General features: G+C 42.1%; 1 protein-coding gene across 6 annotated transcripts in view; it reads left to right on the forward strand.

The window, feature by feature from the left end:
• The window catches only part of GRIA3 (glutamate ionotropic receptor AMPA type subunit 3), a 308,690-nt gene that overhangs the window by 66,344 nt on the left and 217,295 nt on the right, over nucleotides 1–25,051 (forward strand). For all 6 annotated transcript variants that reach the window (XR_011565376.1, XM_019956167.2, XM_019956168.2 and 3 more), the window contains one exon: nucleotides 12,130–12,369. Coding sequence is in view for 5 of the 6 variants with exons in the window: in XM_019956167.2 (XP_019811726.1) it covers nucleotides 12,130–12,369 (240 nt within the window). In the remaining variant the exon portion in view is untranslated. The remainder of the gene's footprint in view (nucleotides 1–12,129; nucleotides 12,370–25,051) is intronic.

The raw sequence follows: 25,051 nt of genomic DNA on the forward strand, positions 1-25,051 counted from the left end.
CTCACTCTCCCCTCAGCCCAGCATAGGCTGCATAGGCTGCAAAATTAGACAGTGGAGCACCAGTGTTATGTGACACAATATTGAACTTGAGGCTCTTATCTGTCAATGACACATCTTAGGGTTGATTCAAATGCATCGTCGGAGTTCATCACTTTCCTGCCCTGCTTTAGAAATTGTTTCATTGACTGTGACTGGATCACTGGATCAATTAGTTTTTCAATTAAGAGTTGTGCTAAAATCCCATGTAAAATGAGTTGCAAGTCAAGACAGGCCCCTGACAACTTCAGATGATTGATGGAGACACATAGGTGAATAGCAGAGATGGAGGCTAGGAAGAATGACGATTCTGTTGAGCTATTTGTTATGGAGATGATAAGTACTGGGAGTTGAGAACCAATAGCACTTACTCACTGACACTTAGATAGCAGCTTTTGTAATATTTCAAAGGAGAGTTTCAGCTATTATTTCCATTTTCAGCACATCCCTGTGAAGTGGGCAGGACAGGTGTTAGTTCTCCTGGCTGACAAATGACAGACCCGAAGCCCAGTGAGCTAACCTGCCCCAGACCACACAGCAAATTAAAAGACCGAGCCATATAAAGACACATCACAGAGGCTTGCCCCTGGCAGTCCAGTGGTTAAGACTCTGCACTTCCAATGCAGGGGCACAGGTTCAATCTCTAATTGGGGAACTAAGATCCCACATGCTGTGTGGCATGGCCCAAGACAAACAAACAAAACCCACTGCAGGGCAAACATACTGAGAGATAATTTTTAAAATGATATTAAGAGCAGATACTATTTATCAATTAAGCACAGACTTCTATGAGAGCCACATACTTTGCTCATCTTCATTTAATCCACACAACAATGCTATGGGGTAGGTATTATCAGTCTAATGGTTATAGATTTGGAAATGAGGTTTGGAGAATTTAAATAACCAGCCCAAATTCAGTCATTTGACCTCAGAAATAAACTCCAGCTTTTCCACATCCATTGCCACAATTCAAATCTAGAACACTCTTGTCTCTCATTTAGACTGTAGGAAAGTATCTCAAATGTTCTCCCTGCTTTCACTGACAACCCCCTTAAATTTACTTTCCATACACCAGCCAGATAAATCTTTTAAAAATATAAATCAGCTCACGGAATAACCATGAACAAAGTCCTTCCATGATCTCCCCGTGTTGTCCTTAGAATAAAATCAAAATTCCTTACCAGCATCCTTCAAGGTCCTTCACAGTTGGGTCCCTGCCTCTTACCAGATTCTTCATGTAGCTCCTCTTTACTGGCCACACTTCAGTCAGGGTAGTCGTCTTTCAGTGCCTTGAGTACATCAAGTGCTGTCCTCCATCTGGGCCTCAGAAAGTGCTATTTTCTCTGCATGGGATGCTCTTCTACTCTCAGGTATCAGCTCACATGTCACATGGTCAGATATCTTTCCCCTTGACCTCATCTAAATTAAAGTCACCTTGTCACATAGCCTCACAGCACCCTAATACCTTTCCTTCTTAGTACTTAGAACATGGTAATCACAGATGGGTATGATTCTTTTATTACTGTTTGCTTCCAATACTAGATTGTAAGCACCATGAGGACAGAGGTCAAATCTGTTTTGCTCACTGCATGTAGAAAGTGTTTGTCACTCAAGAGGCACTCAACATTTCATTTGATGAATGAATAAACAAAAAATTTTAAACTCATGAGCTCCAGCTCTTAACCACGTCTTGATATAAAAGGGCCTAAAAAGCATCTCCTTACTCCAACCCAACTCAGCACTTCTCCTGCCATTTCTGACATTGCTGGGGAAGGGTAGTTTGCACTTAGGAGTTGAAAAAAAGATGAATGTTCCAAAATACATGTGTTCATATGTTAATGTGTGCATTTGCAAGCGGCTATATTCAAGTAGGATCAAATGTTGATAATGAGTGTTTTCTTTGCCAGCGTTGAGATACATGCCATGTAATTGCAAAAATAACTAGTTAGACTGTCAGAAGGCAGGATACTCCTGAGAGCAGAACAAAATGTTCAAGAGAATTAACCCAAAGATGATAATTAAACCATGGAATCATCAGCTGGAGAATGTGTTGACACCTTGTTCTGACTTTTGAACCTATAAGCACCCAATGAACTCAAGACCAAAGGATGTTCAAGCAGACTGGAAGGCTGATCTGTATGAACCCAGAGAAAGGATGAGCTGGCTTCTACCCCACCCCAACCCTTCCATCCTTTACCTAATTCTTACTCTCTTACATCCCCAGGTTAAACACGAATAACCAGTTTTAGGTCAAGACCAGGGAAGTACCCACCTATATAGTGGACTTTGTAGAGTCTACACTTCCTAACTTTCATCATTAAAATAACTGATGGGATTACCTCAATATGCATGCCTTTTCACTAGGGTAAAGCCTTGTTCTCTGTGGAGAGGAAGTCATAACCAAATCCTGTGGATATCAAACAGAGAATGGAGGAGGCAGATTGAAACGGGGTTACAATGCCGCCAGGGGATATTTGCCACTATTTTCAGGCATTTATGGGCTTATCTTCAAGAAAATTAAAGATACCAAGGGAACATTTCATGCAAAGATGGGCTCGATAAAGGACAGAAATGGTATGGACCTAACAGAAGCAGAAGATATTAAAAAGAGATGGCAAGAATACACAGAACTGTGCAACAAAGAGCTTCATGACCCAGATAATCACAATGGTGTGATTACTGACCTAGAGCCAGGTGTGATTACTGACCTAGAGCCAGACATCCTGGAATGTGAAGTCAAGTGGGCCTTAGAAAGCCCACTACGAACAAAGCTAGTGGAGGTGATGGAATTCCAGTTGAGCTACTTCAAATCCTGCAAGATGATGCTGTGAAAGTGCTGCACTCAATATGCCAGCAAATTTGGAATACTCAGCAGTGGCCACAGGACTGGAAAAGGTCAGTTTTCATTCCAATCCCAAAGAAAGGCAATGCCAAAGAATGCTCAAACTACCGCACAACTGCACTCATCTCACACGCTAGTAAAGTAATGCTCAAAATTCTCCAAGCCAGGCTTCAGCAATATGTGAACCGTGAACTTCCTGATGTTCAAGCTGGTTTTAGAAAAGGCAGAGGAACCAGAGATCAAATTGCCAATATCTGCTGGATCATGGAAAAAGCAAGAGAGTTCCAGAAAAGCATCTATTTCTGCTTTATTGACTATGCCAAAGCCTTTGACTGTGTGGATCACAATAAACCGTGGAAAATTCTGAAAGAGATGGGAATACCAGACTACCTGATCTGCTTCTTGAGAACTCTGTATGCAGGTCAGGAAGCAATAGTTAGAACTGGACATGGAACAACAGACTGGTTCCAAATAGGAAAAGGAGTACATCAAGGCTGTATATTGTCACCCTGCTTATTTAACTTACATGCAGAGTACGTCATGAGAAACGCTGGACTGGAAGAAGCACAACCTGGAATCAAGATTGCCAGGAGAAATATCAATAACCTCAGATATGTAGATGACACCACCCTTAGGGCAGAAAGTGAAGAGGAACTAAAAAGCCTCTTGATGAAAGTGAAAGAGCAGAGTGAAAAAGTTGGCTTAAAGCTCAACATTCAGAAAACGAAGATCATGGCACGTGGTCCCATCACTTCATGGGAAATAGATGGGGAAACAGTGGAAACAGTGTCAGACTTTATTTTTGGGGGCTCCAAAATCAAGGCAGATGGTGACTGCAGCCATGAAATTAAAAGACGCTTACTCCTTGGAAGAAAAGTCATGACCAACCTAGACAGCATATTGAAAAGCAGAGACATTACTTTGCCAACAAAGGTCTGTCTAGTCAAGGCTATGGTTTTTCCTGTGGTCATGTAATGGATGTGAGAGTTGGACTGTGAAGAAAGCTGAGCGCCAAAGAATTGATGCTTTTGAACTGTGGTGTTGGAGAAGACTCTTGAGAGTCCCTTGGACTGCAAGGAGATCCAACCAGTCCATTCTGGAAACTCCAGTACTTTGGCCACCTCATGCAAAGAGTTGACTCATTTGAAAAGACTCTGATGCTGGGAGGGATTGGGGGCAGGAGGAGAAGGGGACAACAGAGGATGAGATGGCTGGATGGCATCACTGACTCGATGGACATGAGTCTGAGTGAACTCCAGGAGTTGGTGATGGACAGGGAGGCCTGGCGTGCTGTGATTCATGGGGTCGCAAAGAGTCGGACATGACTGAGCGACTGAACTGAATTGAACTGAACTGAACACAGCATCATGGGAGGTGGTTCCTGTGCTGAACTGGAAATTAGATTAGATTCTTAGTATCCAAACTTTTGGACTTTTTGGATCCATAAATGTTTTAAGGGGGGTTAAAAGGGTGAGTGGAGTATAGATTGATCTAGAGAGTCAGCAGTGTTTAACTTTTGCTGTGTTAAGTGTATTAATTTTCTATTTACTACTATAACAAATTACCACAAATTTAGTGGCTTAAAATAGCACAAGTTTATTATCTTCCAGCTCTGTAGGTCAGATCAAGGTGTTGGCATGGCAGCATTCCTGTCCAGAGGCTCTAAAAGGGAACTCATTTTCTTGCCTTTCCCAATTTCTAGAGACCACCTATGTACTTAACTCATAGGCCCCTCCATCTCTATTCATAGTTATGGCTGGTCAAGTCTTTTTCATATCACATTACTCTGATACTGACTGTTTTTTCAACTTCTGTCTTCCACATTTACATTGGGCCACCCAGATAATCCAGGATAATCTCACTATTTTAAAGTCAACTGATTAGCAACCTTAATTCTATTGGCAGCCTTAATTCCTCTCTACCATGTAACCTAATTCACAGATTTGGGGGATTAAGGCATGGACATCTTTGGGGACACAATTATTTGGTCTGCTGCAAAGAGGGCATATATATCCATATAAGTTCATATATATACATACATATATGTGTATATATGTATGTATGCTGCTGCTGCTGCTAAGTCGCTTCAGTCGTGTCAGACTCTGTGCGACCCCATAGACGGCAGCCCACCAGGCTCCCCCGTCCCTGGGATTCTCCAGGCAAGAACACTGGAGTGGGTTGCCATTTCCTTCTCCAATGCACGAAAGTGAAAAGTGAAAGTGAAATCGCTCAGTAGTGTCCAACTCTTTGCAACCCCATGGACTGCAGCCTACCAGGCTCCTCTGTCCATGGGATTTTCCAGGCAAGAGTACTGGAGTGGGATGCCATTGCCTTCTCCTATACATACATATAAATTCATATATATGTATATGTATATATATATATATACATATACATATATATGAATTTATATATATATTTGAATTTATGTATCATAAACATCACCATTATTTCAGAAAAGAAAGGACTCTACATACAACACTCAGATAATATAAATGATACAGAGAAAAGGACTATTTTTTCCTAAAAAAAAGAACAGTTGTCAACCTTCCCCCAACACACACACACACACACACACACACACACACACACACACGGATATTTCACCAGACTGGAAACTTCACCACGGACCAGCATCACAGCTTTAGAAAACACTGGTCTCCATGATCTTCCATCTCTAAGCTTCCTTGATCCCCTGGAATTCAATGTACTGTGTTATTACCTAGAGAACCTTCTTGTGGTATATCTCTACTGGTTCCTCCATAGCTGTGTTTTTCTTCTTCCTGCTTGTTTCAAATGTGATCATTAAGTCAGCAAGAGACTTCAGTTTCCTTTTTTCCCCCAATTCAAAAGGCTATGAAAAGTGTTCTGTAAATGATATGGAATATTGTTATTCTGATCTTTGGGATAATCAAGTTGTTTGACATTTTTGTAATGAGGCCTTTTGAAATATGGGTGGTGTAATTAGCTGCCACACTGCACATTCTCAATACCTGTCCCGACCCTACAGACTTGGGGACTATCAATAAAAGTGTGACAGCTGGCTCCAGCCTTGCTTGTCACTCAGCATTGAGGGGAACACAGCCGGTGAGCTACACTAGAATCCCCAGGCATCCAGAATGTAGTCAGAAATGACTTTTTCAACTAAAAGAATTTGCTGTTTTGCTAGGAGGAAGAGATGGAGACAGGTATTCTTAGCAAGCAGACAATCGTGATATTTCACACTGGGAAGCCGTGGAGGCCCCGAGTGGAAACAGCATTTTATCTGTACAAGGGAATGATATATGGAGGGGAAGAGTCAGAGGACAAAGTCAAATTAGCAGGGTTCTTCCTGAACCTATGACTACCCAGAAGTGACCCAGGAGTGAGAACAGGAAAGAATACTGAAGAAATGTCTAGGGAAGGTGAAAGAGAAGAAAAACTGGGCTTCCTGGACTTAGTGTGAAGTCAAGGGCAGTGGTTGCTGTAAGAGGTGTAACCTGATGGGGTGAACAGAATGCAAAGTAAAGAGTTGGGAAGAGAAAAGAAACACAGAATAAACTATTCAGTTGCCAATTACATGCTAAGCACCATGTATTTCCCATGTACCATTTCACTTACTCTTCTCTCCGTGACAATAACCAAGTCACATTTATAACTAAGACATACTTTACCTTTTACTTATCTCATTTCTTACTGTCTTTTCCCCTCACTAGTACACACATTTTGGGAGGACAGGATCAATTTTCTCTCCTGTATCTCCTACTACCTATAATGGTATCAGCACATAGTAGATGTTCTACAAATATTTGTTGCATGAATAAATAGCTAGCATTAAGCGAGTATCTCTTACATGCCAGGTACTGTTATAGATAGATGCTTCCCATGAATGGAGTCATTTTGACTTTCACAACCAATGCTGAGACAGGCACTATTATCTCATTTTTAAAGATGAAAAACCTGGGTCAGAAACAGAGATAGTAAGTAATTTGCCTAATGAGTGATGAATTCAGGATTTCAGCCTAAAGGATCCAACTCTAGAACCTGCCTTCATAATCTCTATCCTGTACTGAGGCTCAGAGAGTTTAAGTCGTGCAGCCTAAGACTGGTAGAGCCATAACTAGAAGTGAAGTTCACCTCAAAAGCTTCTGCCCCTTCCTTTTATGCTTCACGGCTTCGTAAGACTGCCAAGACAACTATTTCTTCCATCATTATTTTACCAGGGACTAGTCTCCTGAGATGGAGAAGGCAATGGCACCCCACTCCAGTACTCTTGCCTGGGAAATCCCATGGATGGAGGAGCCTGGTAGGCTGCATCCATGGGGTCGTGAAGAGTCAGACACAACTGAGCAACTTCACTTTCACTTTTCACTTTCAAGCATTAGAGAAGGAAATGGCAACCCACTCCAGTGTTCTTGCCTGGAGAATCCCAGGGACGGGGGAGCCTGGTGGGCTGCCGCCGTCTATGGGGTCACACAGAGTTGGACATGACTGAAACGACTTAGCAGCAGCAGCAGCAGCAGTCTCCTGAGAAAAATAAATGGGTGTGGTTCATTAAGGAGTCAGATAAAGATAACACACATTGCGCCAAAGAATCACAAGTCCCCAAAGATCACCCACCAATCTGCCACCTGCTCTCACTGATATTTGAGGCTGGAGGGAACTGAGAGCAGCAGCTGGCAGATGAGTCACGGGAAACCCCTGGTGGATCCATCTATGCTGAGAGCTAGGTATTGTGGGTAAGTCACTTTCATGCCAGGCAAATCCTGACCCATGCTGCCCTAGATAGCACTGGAGTAGGGATGGCATGGAGATGCTGATAAAGCAGTTCTGAGAGACTGGTTCATAATTCATTGCATGACCTTGTGCAAGACACTTTGTCGCTTTTTGTCAGTTTCTTTAGGCTAGGGAGGCGTCAGTGGGACTCTGTGTTGAAGCAGAAGAGATATTCACTATATCTCTTATCTACTGGACCTTGCCACGTAAAATTTCATCTGGAGAAAGGATTCTACACTAAAAACTGTGCTTGAAAAGACAGTGAATGACAGAGTATTTACGTTTCTTCTATTTCAAACATTCTAAGGACTTAGAAACATAGACACTATCCCTTGGGTCAGCTCAGTGTACTATTCAGCCCTACTTTCTGCAGCCAAGAAGGGAATTTATGCCCCACTCACAGGTCCCTTATGCCCCAGCTTCCCTCAAAGGCTATTACCCCTGTCCTCGTGTGGCAATTGTCTTCCCCACTGGGCCTTCTGCTTATGTTACTTGCACATGTTGAGACAGAGCAAGTGTAACTATGCACAATAGTATTTGCAGGACAGCTGCACCTCTGTTTTATCCAAAAGGAAGATGAACCTATTTGCAGGCAGGAATAGAGACACAGATGTAGAGAACAGACATATGGACACGGGGTAAGGGGGGAAGGGTGGTTCAAATTGGGACAGTAGCATTAGCATTTATATGCGACCACGTGTAAAATAAATAGCCAGTGGGAGCTGCTGTGTAGCGCAAGCTCAGCTCAGTGCTCTGTGATGACCTAGAGGGGATGATGGGAGGGTAGGCGGCTCCAGAGGGAGGGGATATATGTGTACATATAGCTGATTCACGCTGTTGTATAGCAGAAACTAACATGATATTGTAAAGCATTTATACTCTAAGGAAAAAAAAAAAGCAATAGAACACTTACTGATTTTTTCCTAACACACGTCTTGTTGATGTCCACTGCCGTGCGTCTGCCTGTTAGACCACAGCAGCTGAGCATTCTCTGAAAGGTGCCCCTGATCTACAATATAATACTCCTAGGTCTCTCACCTGAGCTGGGCCCAAAGCTGTAAGCTTAGTTTGGAATTTTTTAAATTGTCACTGGGCTCCCTCACACCTACTCACTCACCCATTTTTAGAAGATCTTCCTGAGTCTTATTCTACTTGTCATCATACATAAGCTTAAAGATTTCACTGGGTGCTCCTGCCTGGAGTCTGGGTTTCACATATAAACATGACTTTCTTCTTATCAAGTTTTAAAACAAGCGAAAATACCATTATGTTGTTTAGGTGCATCTGTGTATTTTTTTTTTTTTTTTTAGAAAACCAAGCTAATGATAAATTTAAAAATTCAGTGTAGTAGTTACCTCAGGGGGAGGGAGAGAATCAAAACAGGAAGATAGAACAGAAGAAGAAAACATAGGTAAAACTAAGTTATTAGTAATATTATGATTCTTGGGTTGAGTGATGGTTCTATGAGTGTTCAATATATTTTAAATAAATAAATAATGAAATGTCCATGTATAAACTACTAATGACTAATTCTGCACCCACGAGGTTCAAAAACAATGATTACAAGAGCAATGCAAGGTTTTAAAAAAAAAACCAGAATCTATAACCTACTTTAATTTTCTGTTTCTTTCCAATACACCAGGGGCTTTTTGAAACTCTAAGAGGATCATAGCTATACATTTGTCTCTCTCCAAGTATTTCTCCCTCAATTATTGTTCATAATTTTGCCTGTTTGGGATTTCCTTGTTGAAAAATATGTTGCATTGTATGCTAGTTGCTATAGATCTAAGAATTACTGGCTACCTCCTGAGTCATTTTGGATGAAAAGCCATGATTGCTTATTCCAGTCTTCCAGCCTCATGACTGTTAATAAGATTGGATTCTTTCTAGGGCTGCCAGATAAAACTCAGGATTTTCAATTAAATAAGAATTTCAAATAAACAAGTAATTTTTCAGTATATGTGTGAATTTGAGGCATATTTAAACTAAAAATAACTTATTTATCTGAAATTCAAATTTAGTTGGACATCCTATTTATCTACTTTTTGTTATATAAATATATATTCAATATATTTTTATTTGCCAAATCTGGAAACTCTATTTCATTCAAGCCAATAAATCCTATCCAATGTCACTGTTTGTTTTGGGTCCCAGGGAGTGTGAGATTTGGAGTTGAACTCAGGTTCAAGTCCTGGCCCCTCCCCTTAAGAGACAGAACATTTTTTGGTCTCAGAATTCTTATCTATTAAATAGAAATGATAGTAATGCCTCAGGAGGTTGTTGGGAATATTAAGAGAGATAATATGTGTGCTTAGCACATGGGCTGGTACCTACTAAGAACTCAATAATTGCTATCATTATTGTTGTCAATGTTATATAGAACATTATGTGTATTGGCCAAGATTTGACCTAGTACTGCAAAATTCTACATTGACAGGATGAATCTGGGAATGGGACTCTCCTTCATGTCTCCTTTGGTGACGATTAAGACAAAGTGCCATCTAGCACTTCCTTTTTGTTTCGGAATACTTCTTTTGGCCCCATGTCATGAAATGCCCCAGGTTCATTCTCTAGTTGATTTTTCCTTTTAATATAAAGGCTTTTCTTGCATGTGTTTGAAGGTCACTTAGAATTCCTCAAGTTGGAAGCAATTGTCTTCCCCTAAGGAGGCCCTTGAGTGACTGATAATCACCTTTGAAATGCTACCTCAAGCCAATGAGCCATGAGTTTGGCTGATAAAAGGGAGCAAACCCTTTACATTCTCTTCTCTGACCCATCCATTCCCATCAAAACTGAATCTATCCATTTTCTTACTTGTGCCTGGAAAATCCCATGGACGGAGGAGCCTGGTGGGCTGCAGTCCATGGGGTCGCTAAGAGTTGGACATTACTGAGCAACTTCACTTTCACTTTTCACTTTCATGCACTGGAGAAGGAAACGGCAACCCACTCCAGTGTTCTTGCCTGGAGAATCCCAGGGACAAGGGAGCCTGGTGGGCTGCCGTCTATAGGGTTGTACAGAGTTGGACACGACTGAAGTGACTTAGCAGCAGCAGCAGCCTGACATCTAATCAGACATGTTAAAGGCTAAAAAAAGATTGTAATTAGGCTTTTTTTCATAACTCGAAACCTGAAAAAGTAAGCCTAACATTGGCTTCCTAGCTGATAAGGGTGACCAAGCAGGGGCCCTTAAATCACACCACATTATCAGCTGCCTGTTCTGCCTGCTTCTCATGAATGGAAGGGAGCAGTAGTGCAAATAATCTGAAGATCATTTCCACTTGGTTTGGGAATGCACCACATGGTGCTGTTGTAGCTGATTTGCTTTGCTAATTTTGTTCTACTTACGCTAATATTGAGATTGGTTCCCATTTTTTAAGCTCATCTGGGCCCGAAGAAGGAAGAGGTAGTGGCATGACCCATTTTGAGATGGAAGAAAACTCACCACAATTGTGAGGAGGACGTGAACATTCTGTGTGTGGGCTACCAGGTCTAGAAGATCAGATCAAAAGGATTAAGATAGAACTTTACCTATTATACAGGGGCAGAATCGGCCCACCTACCCCATGGGCACTGAAAAGCCAGTATTCCCAGTGACTTGCCCAGAATCTGAAATTCTCCTCATTATTAGTCTACATAAGGGATGTTCATCATAACATAACTAGATAGGTAAAGCATTATGTAACCTAAGAAGGGGCTTCCCAAGTGTCTCAGTGGTAAAGAACTCGCCTGCCAATGCAAGAGACACAAGAGACGCAGGTTTGACCCCTGGGTCAGGAAGATCCCCTGGAGAAGGAAATGGCAATCCACTCCAATATTCTTGCATGGGAAATGCCATGGACAGAGGAGCCTGGTGGGCTACAGTCCATGAGGTCACAAAGAGTCAAACACGACTTTGTGACTAACCAACAACAACCTAAGAGGAGTCACACATTTCCTAGAAGACACATTAGCAGTCCATCTGACTAAATCATCAGTCACTATTGTTACCTAGTAGAAAAGCACTGCAGGGGTGAGACACAAGATAATTCTATTGGGTTGGCCAAAAAGTTCATCTGAGCTTTCCCATAACACCTTCTGGAAAAACCTGAATGAACTCATTGAGTTCATACCTTGATGGGGCCTGGGTATCCTAAGAGGCCCCTGGGCAGCTACGGTGGAAGTGTGGGAGCACTTGGTGCCTTGGGGGTGCACTGGGAGGTTTACTGAAGGAGGGTAAGACAACCTTCACCTCTTTGCTTCCCACATTCCTCTAGTTTCCTGCCCATGCTTAGTTTTCTCTCATAGAGAAGATGCAAATGCATCAGATAAATTCTTCCCTTTCTTATCCTTTGCCTGCTGGGCAACTGGATTTTCCAAGGGCTTCTAGAGACTTCAGCACCCACTGGTTTTCTGTCTGTCTTTTAGAGTCTAACTATGCACTCTATTTCCAACCCTGCAAGCTGCAGCAAAGGACCATGAAGTTACTGAAATGTCTTTCTCTTTTTCTCATTGCAGTCTGCTCCCAGTTCTCGAGAGGGGTGTATGCCATCTTTGGATTCTATGACCAGATGTCCATGAACACTCTGACCTCCTTCTGTGGAGCCCTGCACACGTCCTTTGTCACGCCCAGCTTCCCCACTGATGCAGATGTGCAGTTTGTCATCCAGATGCGCCCAGCCTTGAAGGGCGCCATCCTGAGTCTGCTGGGTCACTACAAGTGGGAGAAGTTTGTGTACCTTTACGACACAGAAAGAGGTAAGACGCATCTGCTCTCCTCTTTAAATATTCACGTAACAGTAGTCTTCAACCTTCCTCAACTCATGCTTGTCCCCTTCCCTTCCAGTAAATAAAATCTCATATGCTTTTAAAACTGTAATTATTATTCAAAATGAATTGAAGAGTAGGGCCAAAAAAAAAAGAATCAAAGCAATACTAATTTTAGAATCTAATTTTTCCAATTATACATGTCCTCCTATCCCAAACTTTGAAAAGGGGTTTCAGATTATCTTCCTGGTTGAATCACTGTTGCTGAAAAAGAACCCTCCCTCCTCCTCAAAATAATTGATCTGGTCTAAAATACACTAAGCAAAAGTGGTTTAGTCTAAAATAGAGAAAGGCCTGAGCTGGAAAGCTTTTGCAGAATTAATCCAGCCAGAGACCACAATTATCCCCATTTCATAGATGAGAAAACTGAAGCCCAAAAAGGAAAAATGCTTTTTCACACAGTAGCTTAACCCCAGATGTGGGACTGGTGGCAATGTCTCTGGCTTCCAGATCACATTAGGCTTTCAGATTGTAGGGCCTCAACAACTAGCTGGTGGAAATAATGAAAGGAGACTGGCTAAACTGGGTTTGGGGGGTGGAGAGATTTTCTAAGAGTTAGGCATATTTTATTGAATCTATTGATGACATATTATATGGAAAAAGTCTCAAAAATTAGGGGTCTGATCTTAAATAGTATCCAGTTAGGTATACACATCATAGTGCAGCTAAGCAGACTCCTCAAAAATCTAGTTATCTTTGAGGGCTTTCTTAGCAAAACCAGGGAATCCTATCACTATGAGATTCTAAAAGACAATGTTACTTTATCACTTGTTTGCCTATATAAGCCTGGCTATACGCAGGGAAGGGCTTGCCAAGTGGTGCTAGTGGTAAAGAATCTGCCTGCCGATGCAGGAGACACAGGAGACCGGAGTTCAATCCCTGGGTCAGGCAGATCCCCTGGAGAAGTGAATGGCTACCCACTCCAGTATTCGTACCTGGGAAACCCCATGGACAGAGGAGCCTGGTGGGCTACAGTCCATGGGGTCACAAAGATTTGGACACTAAGTGTCTTAGGACACATGCAAGCAGGGAATGGCTGTCTCTGACTCAGGATTTTCTGATTCAGAGAAAGAAGGAGCAAATGGAAGACTTCTCTGAGGGATTACTGCAAGTGATGTCCTTATAGGTACCTTAACTTGAAGGGCCATTTTGTTTTTAGGAATCCAGAGTGCTCTTCACTTCACTCTTATTTTGATAGATCATCAAACCCTCTCAGGAAACACTAAGGCCTATAATTGCTTATGGTACTTACCTCCAAAATATTATCAAATTTCATGAACCTGAAACAGGAGAGCAGAGTTCTAGTCCATCCTCTGCCACTCACGAGCTCTTTGACCTTAACCACCTCACTGAGGCTTTCTTGGCCTTGATGTCCTAACCAAAGTTATGTCCCTTCTTAATGTAATATGCTATGACTTTTAATATTATACCAGACTTGGGATACTTTGAATCTTATTACTAATCCTAGCTTACATATTATCAGTTAGTCAACCAATCTATAAGGTGTTATCCACCCTCAGTGGTTTATTCAAATCTTGTGATACATGCTTATATAATACAGTTCCAGTGGGGGTAGACAGAAAAAGGACATTAAGGAAACAATTCATGAACAACTTTCAGAACAAAGTATCAAACTCAGTAGCAAATTAAGTGGTACACTACAGATTCTGATTGTTGTAAGACTTATGAAAAAGTAGAACTCCAAGAAAGTAGAATTTTCAAAGGCTGGCTAGAGGAGCCAGGCCTTAAAGGATATGTAAGCTGTGGATTGGAAGAGAAGAGGGAGATAGAGTTTGGGAAAGAAAAAAAGAACTTGAACAAAGGCAGAATCAGAAAGGAGTACCCTGTGTTCTTGCACATCTTTGCCTGACTAGAATACCAAGATAGTTTAAATGTTCTAATTCACAATTTGCTAAATTTTAATGCATTTCCTTTCTTTCAAACTCTGAAGATGAGTTAGCCTATTTCCATGTATTATATACAGTAGAATCTGTATATAACACATGCATAAAAATCTCATTTTCAAAACTAAAATTTGTAAATTAGACAACTTCTCTCCTGAAACTTTTTAAAATTAAATATCGGTTCTGCTAATACTTTTTGAAAAGCAGGAGACACAAGTTCATGTATTCTCTCCTCATCTCTCATGACCCTCCTTTGCCCATTAGCTCTCTATTGGAGGAAAGGAAGCAAAAGTCCACCTCCCTTTCTTTCTTTTTTGGCTGCGCTGGGCCTTTGTTGCAGTGCACGGGCTCTAGAGCACATGGGCTCTCCAGATGTGGTGCGTGGGCCTAGTCACTCCTCAGCATGTGGGATCTTAGCTTCCCGACCAGGGATCAAACCTGCATCCCCTGCATTGGAAACACAGAGTCTTAACCACTGGGCTACTAAGAAAGTCCACATCTCTAGTTTCTAATCCTGCATATTTTTCTCAAATCATCTCATTAAATAATTTGTTCAGTTCTGTGGTCTTAGAACCAAATGAAACCTTTCTGACTCATGTGGGTTCATATTTTTTCCTCTATAGCCATTTAGCTGGTGGGATTATTCTGCTCTGTTTAAGAAGTAATTTTCTATACAGTTTTATACTAATTTCCCCCTTATAAAGCCTTCTTAAAACATTGCACACCACAACCTGGGTTCAAATTTTTCAATGGTTTTTATTTGCCCACATTGAAAAATAAAAGCAGTCTACTCCTCAAGGCATAATTATGCCTCAACCAACTAACAAACCTGTTGTCTTTATGTTACCTGATGGGAAACATCCATTCCAGGCTACGCCCATTTTCCACTGTTGCCCAAACGTGTCAGAACCACGCTTGCCTCAGGAACTGCCCTTCTACTACTACCTGGAATTCTCTCCATCTTGATTATGGAAATTCTTCCTGCCTATTATTCTGTTTTTCAAAACCCACTTCAAACTCTACCTCCTCAAGGTAGCCTTTCCTGACCACTCCAGTGCACAACAATTCATTCACTCAATAGGTGTAGGGTTAAATTGCTGAACAGGATAGACATGTCTCCTGCCATTATAAAGCTTACATTCTAATAAAGGATATAGAGAAAAATAAGTAAGCAAAGAAATAAAAATAAGCAAAAATTTTATATTTAGGTCAGGTGCTATGAAGGAAACAAAGACAGATACTAATCTATAGGACATAATTGTCAAAGGATTCTCAGTGACAACCTCATTAAGAAGGACCATTTCAGTTGAGAACTAAAGAATTAGAAGGAAACAGTCATGTGAAGAATAGAGGGAACAAGTTTTTAGGCAACGAAAACAGCAAGTGCAAAGGCCCTGTGGCAGGGAGAGCTTAGTATGTTTGAGAAACTGAAAGAAGACAAGTATGGCTAAAGCGTTGTGAGGAAGTGGAGAGTGACCTAAGATGAAAATGAAAACAGAAGTCAGATCAAAGCCAAGGCATACACACAGGAGCCAGGATAAGGAATATGAATTTTATTGTAACTACAATGGGAAGCCATTGAAGGATTCTGAGTAGGGGAATCACGGGATCTCACTTAAGTTTCTATAGGTGAGAAATGATGGCAGCTTAGACTAGGCTGGGAATGGAGAAAAGTAGACAGGGTTGAAATATATTTTGTACCCAGAATCAACAGAACTTGGTGACAGACTGACTGTGGGGTGTGAGGGAAAGGAAGGATTCATGAATGACTGCTAATCTTTTGGCTTGAGAGACTGGATGATAAGGTGGTGCTATTTAGTGAGGTACTGAGGGCAGGAGGAGAACCAGTTTTAAGGAGCAGAGATTTTGCACACCTCTGAAGGCCCCTAGAATGCTTTTGTCCATGTTATTCACTTGGCACTTATTTGCTTTCTGTTGTTAATTCACTGGGTCTGCTATTGACCTTCCCAAGTGCTTCTCTCCATTGTGATAGTAGATCATTGCTTAGTCCCCAGACTGAGACTTTGTGCTTACCCAGTTTCTAGCACAGGCCTGGGTAGATACTTACTGTTTTCCCAACTCCACTAGTGATTCATCCAGAAGAAGCCCATGACTGTTTTTTAAATGTTGGACTGAAAGAGTCAGAAAAACCAAGAAGGGAGGGAGGGTGGGAAGGGGGAAGGAAATAAAGAAAAGGAAAGAGGGAGGGAGGAAAGAAGAAAGAAAGAAAAAGGAAGAAAGAAAAAACCCAATTTATAACTCAAACTCTGTTGTATGGTTTGCTAAAATATTCAATAGTATGTCTATTCTATATTTTCTCTTTTTTCTAGAATGATCATCTATTGCTTTAGTAATAAACATTATGGGGAAAATTACAACTGCAAAGTATAATTTTAGAATTTTTAAAATTACATAAGAGAGAAATGGAAGCTGGAGAGAGACAGAAGGGAGCACCTATAATTACAATCAAATAAGCTAAATATACAAATGATGTGACTCCACTGTATAAGGGCAGAGATGAGTGAGGAGCTGAGAAATGGGTTAAACATTTGAGGTCATTTTAAATATCTATGGCACAATCAGGGTAATTTTATCTCTGAAATTGTGAACCACTGAGTGGATTTCAAAGCTTTGTTAGGTATGCTTTGATTTCTGTCTGCAGACTAAGGTCTGGTTTTCTGTTTGCTGGTCATCACCTTGCTTAATTACTAAAATAACCACCTTGGTTTGTTAATGCAAAATTGAAATTGATGCTCTTGGAGCTATATACATCAAAAGTCAGTTCTTGGAAAAGTTATGAGCTTTACTAAGTGTGACATACACCCTCTTTGTAACCTCTTCTCTTTAGTGACCCTTTTTTAAGGCTACACTGCATGGGGGATCGTAGCTTCCTGACCAGGGATCAAACCTGTGTCCCCTAAAGCAAAAGTGCAGAGTCTTAACCACTTGCACCCCATTTTTTCCTTTTTACTTATCCAGGACTCCTCACGATGGCACTTACTTACACCTGCCCTCCCTGGCTTGGCATCTCTGTCCTAACCAGTCCCTACACCTGCATAAAAGTGCTTCCGCTTTGCTATTAGACCTATATTTTGGGTGCAAGTGATCTATCTCTCTGTGGTGCTAACACTTCCCCCAGAACAGCAACACGTTTGAGAACTGCAGCCAGACTCTCTCGTGCATCTGACAACTCTCCTTGGCTTCAATGGGCACAACCCACAGAGATGAAAGAACCTGGCCCAGCCAGCTTAGATAATGAGATAATAGCTCCAAGTGCCCTTTGAGGCAACCAGTCCCTACCTTCTTGCCAGTGTTCAATAAACTCCTGCCGTTTCCCATTCTCCACCTGAAACTCCCTACTCAGTTCCCAGGTAACTCTCAGGAAGTCACCCGCCTTCTCTCAGACCTTTCTGTTTGTGCTAGAAGGTTGTGGCAAGAACATGGGCAGTGACAACAAGTAGCCCATCAGTCAACAATTGCTGGGTGTTGCCTAGTGCTCAGCTACAGGCAGTATTTAAGCAGAATTCAGGTCCTGCCTTTGAGAATTTGAGATCCTGTTGCTGAAACAGTCATTTATCTCAGGGGCCTGGAAAAATTCATTTTTAACCCAACTTCCCCCCCACCCCCGCCATCCACCAAGAAAATTTGCATTCATTAGAGCAGGCACCCTGTGAAAAGATTAAAGTATTGCCAAATAGCTAGGAAGGTGGGAAAATGTTAAAATATCCTGAAGGGCTTGAGAGGTAAAGAGATTCTCCAAGACAAGGAAAAGAGCCTTTCTCCAAGGATCATGAATGTTTTCAGATTGGCTAGATTTTAACTCTACAGAGAGGCAAGCAGAGCTTCAAACCCTCACATCTTCCTGTACATTATCATTTACTCCCTACTTACGTGACCTGGCTTCATCCTTGCCATCCAGTTCTTCTTTCCCAAATAAGGCACAGATCCTCTCACTGTGTGTGTGTGTCTCTCTCTCTGTCTCTCTCCCTTTCTATGCACACACACACACATGCACGCACACATGTGCATGCACACATACACATCCCAGTACCAATCTTTGGTACAAAACAGCAGATCCCAATTTTTGTCATCATTTTTATTATCTTAGTTTGATAAGAGCAGCTGCCATTTTTAAGCACTTATTACATACTAGGCCCTGAGTTTGTGAATGATCACGTTTAATCCTCATGGCATCCTTGCATCTTTACAACAGAAGGAAATCAAAGTATAAAAAGATGAAATGATGGCTCCTAGGGATCACACAGCTTAGTGTGCCAAAGTAATGAAACCCAGGATTTTGAGCAAAGCCTGCCACGTTCCACAGCCTGTGTGTGTTGTTCACTGGGCTGCCATATTGCCTCCCACACTTTTAACATTGATATTATGAGGAGCTCGTCCCCTAGTATTTCCTTCAGCTATTCTTCAAAGGAACTATTACCTCGAACCTCCCTATCCTAGTCTTCCTGGGGATGCACTCTAGTTGTCCACTTCTTTCTTAAAGGCTGATGTCTACAAATGAACACAAGAGCCTTTGGTCCCAGAGTCCCAGGAATCCAGATAAGCAGTGGGGGAAAATTCCAGGCTAAGGGGCAGGTGGGGAACAAAAGTAGTAAATGCAGCCAGATAGGTGGCTTTGCCCATGGTGCCCATTCGTAGAATGCTGTGGTGGGGACCTAACTCCGAGGTGAATCTGAACTCACAGATTCCTCTCTGGGGCCAAGGCCATTTCCAGAGTCCAGAAAACATCTGAACTTGCAAGTCATCATCACTAAGGGACTGTTTTTGATTGAAGAAAAAGAAAGCAAAGGAGAGACTGATACTGGGTTGGTCAAAATGTTCATCGCAGCACTGTTTATAATAGCCAGGACATGGAAGCAACCTAGATGTCCATCAGCAGATGAATGGATAAGAAAGCTGTGGTACATATACACAATGGAGTATTACTCAGCCATTACAAAGAATACATTTGAATCAGTTCTAATGAGGTGGATGAAACTGGAGCCTATTATACAGAGTGAAGTAAGCCAGAAGGAAAAACATAAATACAGTATACTAACGCATATATATGGAATTTAGAAAGATGGTAACAATAACCCGGTGTACGAGACAGCAAAAGAGACACTGATGTATAGAACAGTCTTATGGACTCTGTGGGAGAGGGAGAGGGTGGGAAGATTTGGGAGAATGGCATTGAAACATGTAAAATATCATGTAAGAAACGAGTTGCCAGTCCAGGTTCGATGCACGATACTGGATGCTTGGGGCTAGCGCACTGGGACGACCCAGAGGGATGGTATGGGGAGGGAGTAGGGAGGAGGGTTCAGGATGGGGAACACATGTATACCTGTGGCGGATTCATTTTGATATTTGGCAAAACTAATACAATTATGTAAAGTTTAAAAATAAAATAAAATTAGAAAAATAAAAATAAAAATGCAAAAAAAAAAAAAAAATGTTCACGCAGGTTTTTCCATAAGATGTTACAGGAAAACCTGAATGAACTTTTCAGCCAACCCAATAGATTCTACCATGGTTACTTGGCAGGATGTTTAAAGAAAGTAGCAGGAAATAAATTTTTTAAAAGGCAGATTATCAAGAATGTTTTTCTCCTTCATTGTAAGAACTGATTAAAGGATGTGTGGAGGTAACAGATGGCTCCAATTCTAGTCATGTCCAGTTGCCTTTTGGGAACAATGAAGCAAAAAGAGTTGTTATTGAAATTCAAGCTACTTTTTATATCTGAATAAATCAGGTAGAGCCAGAGAGTACATTATCTGTTGAGAGACAGACACTAAATTCCCCTGTTTGAGCAACAATAATCAGGGTTGACAGTACCTGAGACATTTGGTAGTTTCTGCAGCCTGCCTAACCTATTGTGATGAGGCTTCAACTATAGGAGTATCTCAAGGGCCTGCACAATAATAATAGTGAATGACTATTTGGACTGGATTATGAATAAAAGACTGTACATATGTCTATAATGAGAATTTCATTGAAAATGAAAATACTAAAGCTGTCATATTTTTTAATACTTCGATTTGCACATCCTTGACTGCTTTGGGGCATAAAGAGAAAAAGTGCCGAGCAATTTGTTGTCAGCTCTTGAAATAAATTATCATTTAAACACTTCCTCTCCACAAAGGTTATTAGCTCAGTAGCTTGTTCCTGAGGTTGGACCATCAGTTGAGGGAAAAAAAAAATCACAAGACATTCAACTACCCTTTCAAAAGCAGAATATTAGTTACTGTGGAAATTGTTCTCCCGGTAGCTTAACATATTCCACTGTATCTCTCCAATGCTGCAGATTAGACTGCAGTGACTATTAATAAATACTGTCATATTTTACAGCTGTCATGCAAAGCTGAAAAAAGGCTTCGCTGTGATTAGATCCTGTTTACAGTAATATTTCCAGCTCAGACTCAGAAAGGCAGTTGTCCTATAAAGGTATTTTCCATAAGTAGAATATTTCTCCATCAAATGACACGACTAATTTGAATGTAGTGTTAACTCCTTGGTGGCAGTGAATTTGAGACTGAATTAACTTTGCAGCCAGAGATATATTCCTCTCCAGAGACACACTAAGCTGAAATGTCAAAATTTTTCTCTTGGGTTTTCCTTCATCTTCAAAGCGGTGCTTGGAGTAGTCCGCTCCTCCACAGAACAACGCACCCGCACTGGTTGGTCTGCCTTCTTTTGCCCCGTCTCTGGTGACTGACTGCATTGTTTGCAAGACAGCTGGTCAGGATTTAGGGTAGGAACGACAGTCCGGGGCTTGCTGGAAATTCTGCTTCTCGAGCTCAAATGACACCGTGAGTGAAAGAAATAGACGTGTAGTCCCCTAGCATGCCGGAGCTGTGTGGAAGGTTATTCACATCTGAGAAAGGGAGGTGACAGCTGGCAGGGTTGCTTTTGCTCTGACCTGCTGCTGCTTTTCATCAAGCTCCTTAAGGAATTAACCCTCACTAAGCTGAATAGCTAGTTTTCAATGAATGTGCGGTCCTTATACCATCAAGGGGTAGCAGACATGTCCCATTAATTCAGGGGAGAGCCTGAGAGGTCTTTGAGAGGCTCTTGTAAATGTCCCTTGGGGAAGAGACGGATTGTAGTGTAGATCTACAACTGTGACTTTTGAGGTTCATCTCCCAGAGCCCCCTGAGCAACCATTCAAGCCAGGGCAGGGCTGGCTATGGAAGTGAAACAAAAGAATGCCTGTCATGTCTTTAGCATCAAGCTGGACACTGTAACATGCTCAATCAGCTTTCCCTCTTATCATTTTAACAGTGATCCTCCATGCAGAGGGAGTGTGATTTACCCCCCTGCAGGGGACGTTTGGCAATATCTAGAGACATTTTTTGGAGAAGGCAATGGCACCCCACTCCAGTACTCTTGCCTGGAAAATCCCATGGATGGAGGAGCCTGGAAGGCTGCAGTCCATGGGGTCGCTGAGGGTCGGACACGACTGAGCGACTTCACTTTCACTTTTCACTTTCATGCATTGGAGACGGAAATGGCAACCAACTCCAGTACTCTTGCCTGGAGAATCCCAGGGACGGGGGAGCCTGGTGGGCTGCCATCTATGGGGTAGCACAGAGTCAGACACGACTGAAGTGACTTAGCAGCAGCAGCAGCAGAGACATTTTTCATAGTAGGTAGAGAACAGGAGGGCTTCCCTGACAGCTCAGTTGGTAAAGAATCTGCCTGCAATGCAGGAACCCCAGTTCAATTCCTGGATCAGGAAGATCTGCTGGAGAAGAGATAGGCTAACCACTCCAGTAGTCATGGGCTTCCCTTGTGGCTCAGCTGGTAAAGAATCCACCTGCAATGCAGGAGACCTGGGTTCGATCCCTGGGAATGCTGCTAAACATCATGCAGTGCACAGGACAGCACCCCCACCCCCTCAAAATTATCTGGACCAAGATATCAATAGTGCCAAGGTGGCAGCAGGGTCAAAGGACAAATGGCTGTAAGAATTCCTCAAGGGGTTGGAATGAACCCACCTTATCTCTTGCTGTGCCTAGATTGGTGTTAAGAGTTACATTCAGTGGGAGGTGGCACATTTAACTTTGGAGAACTTACTTTATGGTCAGAGTGACAGAATAGGATCTATACACATGAAGCAAAGATAAATACAAAACAGCACAAACAAGAGTTTGATTGGATAGTATGCATTTGAAGTACTGTGAGAGTCCAAATAAGAAAAAAAAGTTCACAATAAGCAAGCTGGACCCATCAGAGAAGGCTTCATGGAAGACCTTAAACCTCTTTCTGAGCCCACCACCCAACTGCCTTCCCTAGCAATAATATTGCTTTGATGGCTAAGGCTTAGTGGGTATCCAGACCCAAAACAACATGGCATTCTCATCAATGTTCCCAAACGTCAGAGCTTAGGGCAAGCAACACAATTAAAAGAAAAACCAAAAAACGGAACAGTGTTCCTTTTACGAAATGGAAAGCAATTACAGAGCTGTTGAAAATAGGCAGTAAACAAAAGGAGGGAGGGAAACGCTGGCAATATTCCATTTTCCTAACTAATCCTGTAGCAAAAGTGCAATTTGCCACAAAATCCACAGTGCTCTCTCCCTCTCCCTCGGAAACACGTTGTTTGGCATCAAGACAGCTACACAGGATGTCTTAGCCATACCATGTACAGGAGCCAGGAAGACAGAATATGCTGGTGGGGAGGGGCAGAGGTTAAGGGGGAGCACCTCCCCCACAGTCTCTGTGGAGCACCCTCATTCAGGGTGAAAGAGGGGCGTGAATAGAGCCTACAACACTCCCAGTCTTCATGGATCCTTTCCAATCAATAAGTTGCCAGTGTCGACTGCTGTCCTGCTTTGTCGACTCCACAAACGATCTGATTAATTCTCTGGTGCTAACTGCCTCAGCAGGCTTTCTCGGCAGTAGAACAGAGGCTAATTAAGATCATGTCAGGCGAAGAGGCTGACAGGTTATGTTCCTGGGCCACGCTGAACTTGCACAGGGTGCTTCAACTTCACCGCAGGCAGGCAGGGCGCGGCCAGGCACGATTCCCTAGCAGGACTCTCTCATTTATTTCCGCCGAGTCCTGCATCAACCGGCCTCTGTTTTGTCAAGGATTTACATCCTTCTCCTTGGGGTAATTAGCTGCCACTGTGTTCACTTTGAATTGCATTATTTCAGCTTCCTTTCATTTGAATTTTTAATACTCTTGTAAATAGAGATGACGATTAATAGTGGGGTCATTTTCCCTCCTAAATCACACGTGTGTGTGTGCGTGTGAGAGAGAGAGAGTGTGTGTGTGAGAGAGAGGCGGAGAGACAGTGTGACAGAGAGTGTGTGTGTGAGAAGGGAAGAGAAAGAATGTGTTGGCTGAGAAAGTATGTGTGTGTGAGAGAGAGAGAGAGAGGAGAGAGAGAGAGAGAATGTGTGTGACAGAGACAAAGACAGAGTGTGTGTGTGTGTGTGTGTGAGAGGGGAGAGAGACAGAGAATCAGTATGAAACAGAGACAGAGAAAGACTGTGCGTGTGTGTGAGAGAGTGTGTGTGTGTGCATGTGAGAGAGTGAGTGTGTGTGTGTGTGTGTGTCTTTCCAGCATATAGCCCATAGAGGTGAGTTTAGGACAGATAAAGGAAGCCTTACTTTTCACAGCAGGTAAAAAATGGAAGAAACATATGGAACTCATTACACCGAGTGGTGGATTAGACTGAAAATATAAATAGCTTCCCTCTCCCCCCAAATAAAGGCTTAGATGAATTCATGGATGACAGACCTATAATGAGTTATTACAGGAAAGAGATGTTTGGAGAGTTCTCTAAACTGAGGTTGACATACATTGCACTGCAGACTTAAGGGGCCACATTTGCCTTCTCATAGGCATATAGTCACACAGAGTACCAACATTCTCTGCCCCAAGTTTTTAAGGGTAACTTCAAGAGCTTATTTTGTACCTAGGAAGTCAGGAGGAATGCTGAGAAACAGAATGTTCTCCAGAAACATTCTGTCTCTTCTCATATACTCAGAGCCTCCAAGCACACATCAAGAACACCCTGTTGTGAGAGGTGATTGGCTCAGTCAAGGATGTTGCAAAAAAGCATCATCAAACCGTATCCTCTGTTTCATGCTCTTCCATTAAGTAGCCATGTTATCCTGGGCAAGTCATATAGCCTTTCTGGTCCTCAGATTCCACATCTGCAAAAATGAGGAAGTGGACTCAATTGTTCTTCAACTCAGAAACTCCTGAGTGCAGGGTCTGTGTGTCAGAACATTACTGGGATTATGAAAGTGAAGAAGCAAAGTGTCTGCCCTTAATAAACTCACAGCTTAGCAGGGGACTGTAGACAAGATATTAAGTAAGTAGAATCTAGAGTGATCCTTTTAGGTTTTAAAATTTTGTGAGCTATTATAGCACTTCCATTGATAATGAAGCCAGAACTCTCTTTCAAATGACCACTCTTAGGAGGGGTGTGGAGACACAAATAATCACGCATATTTAGAAGTCAGCCAGAGACCCTCGGCACACTCTCATTTTTTCTTGCTCGCCCCTTAGTGCTCAGTCTTAATATTTCCAGGAAGAGTCCTGAGATAGAGGAGAAAAGGAAACAGTGCTTCGTTGGTAGACTAGGATATCCCAGGAGATCTTAAAACCCTTTCTGGCAGATCTCTAAGTTAGGCACTGCCACGACACACTCCTAACAAGGTTTGCTGGAATTCTCAAGGTGTCCTTCACTCC

The sequence above is a fragment of the Bos indicus genome, chromosome X, assembly GCF_029378745.1.
Source record: "Bos indicus isolate NIAB-ARS_2022 breed Sahiwal x Tharparkar chromosome X, NIAB-ARS_B.indTharparkar_mat_pri_1.0, whole genome shotgun sequence".
Classification (NCBI taxonomy): Eukaryota; Metazoa; Chordata; class Mammalia; order Artiodactyla; family Bovidae; genus Bos; species Bos indicus.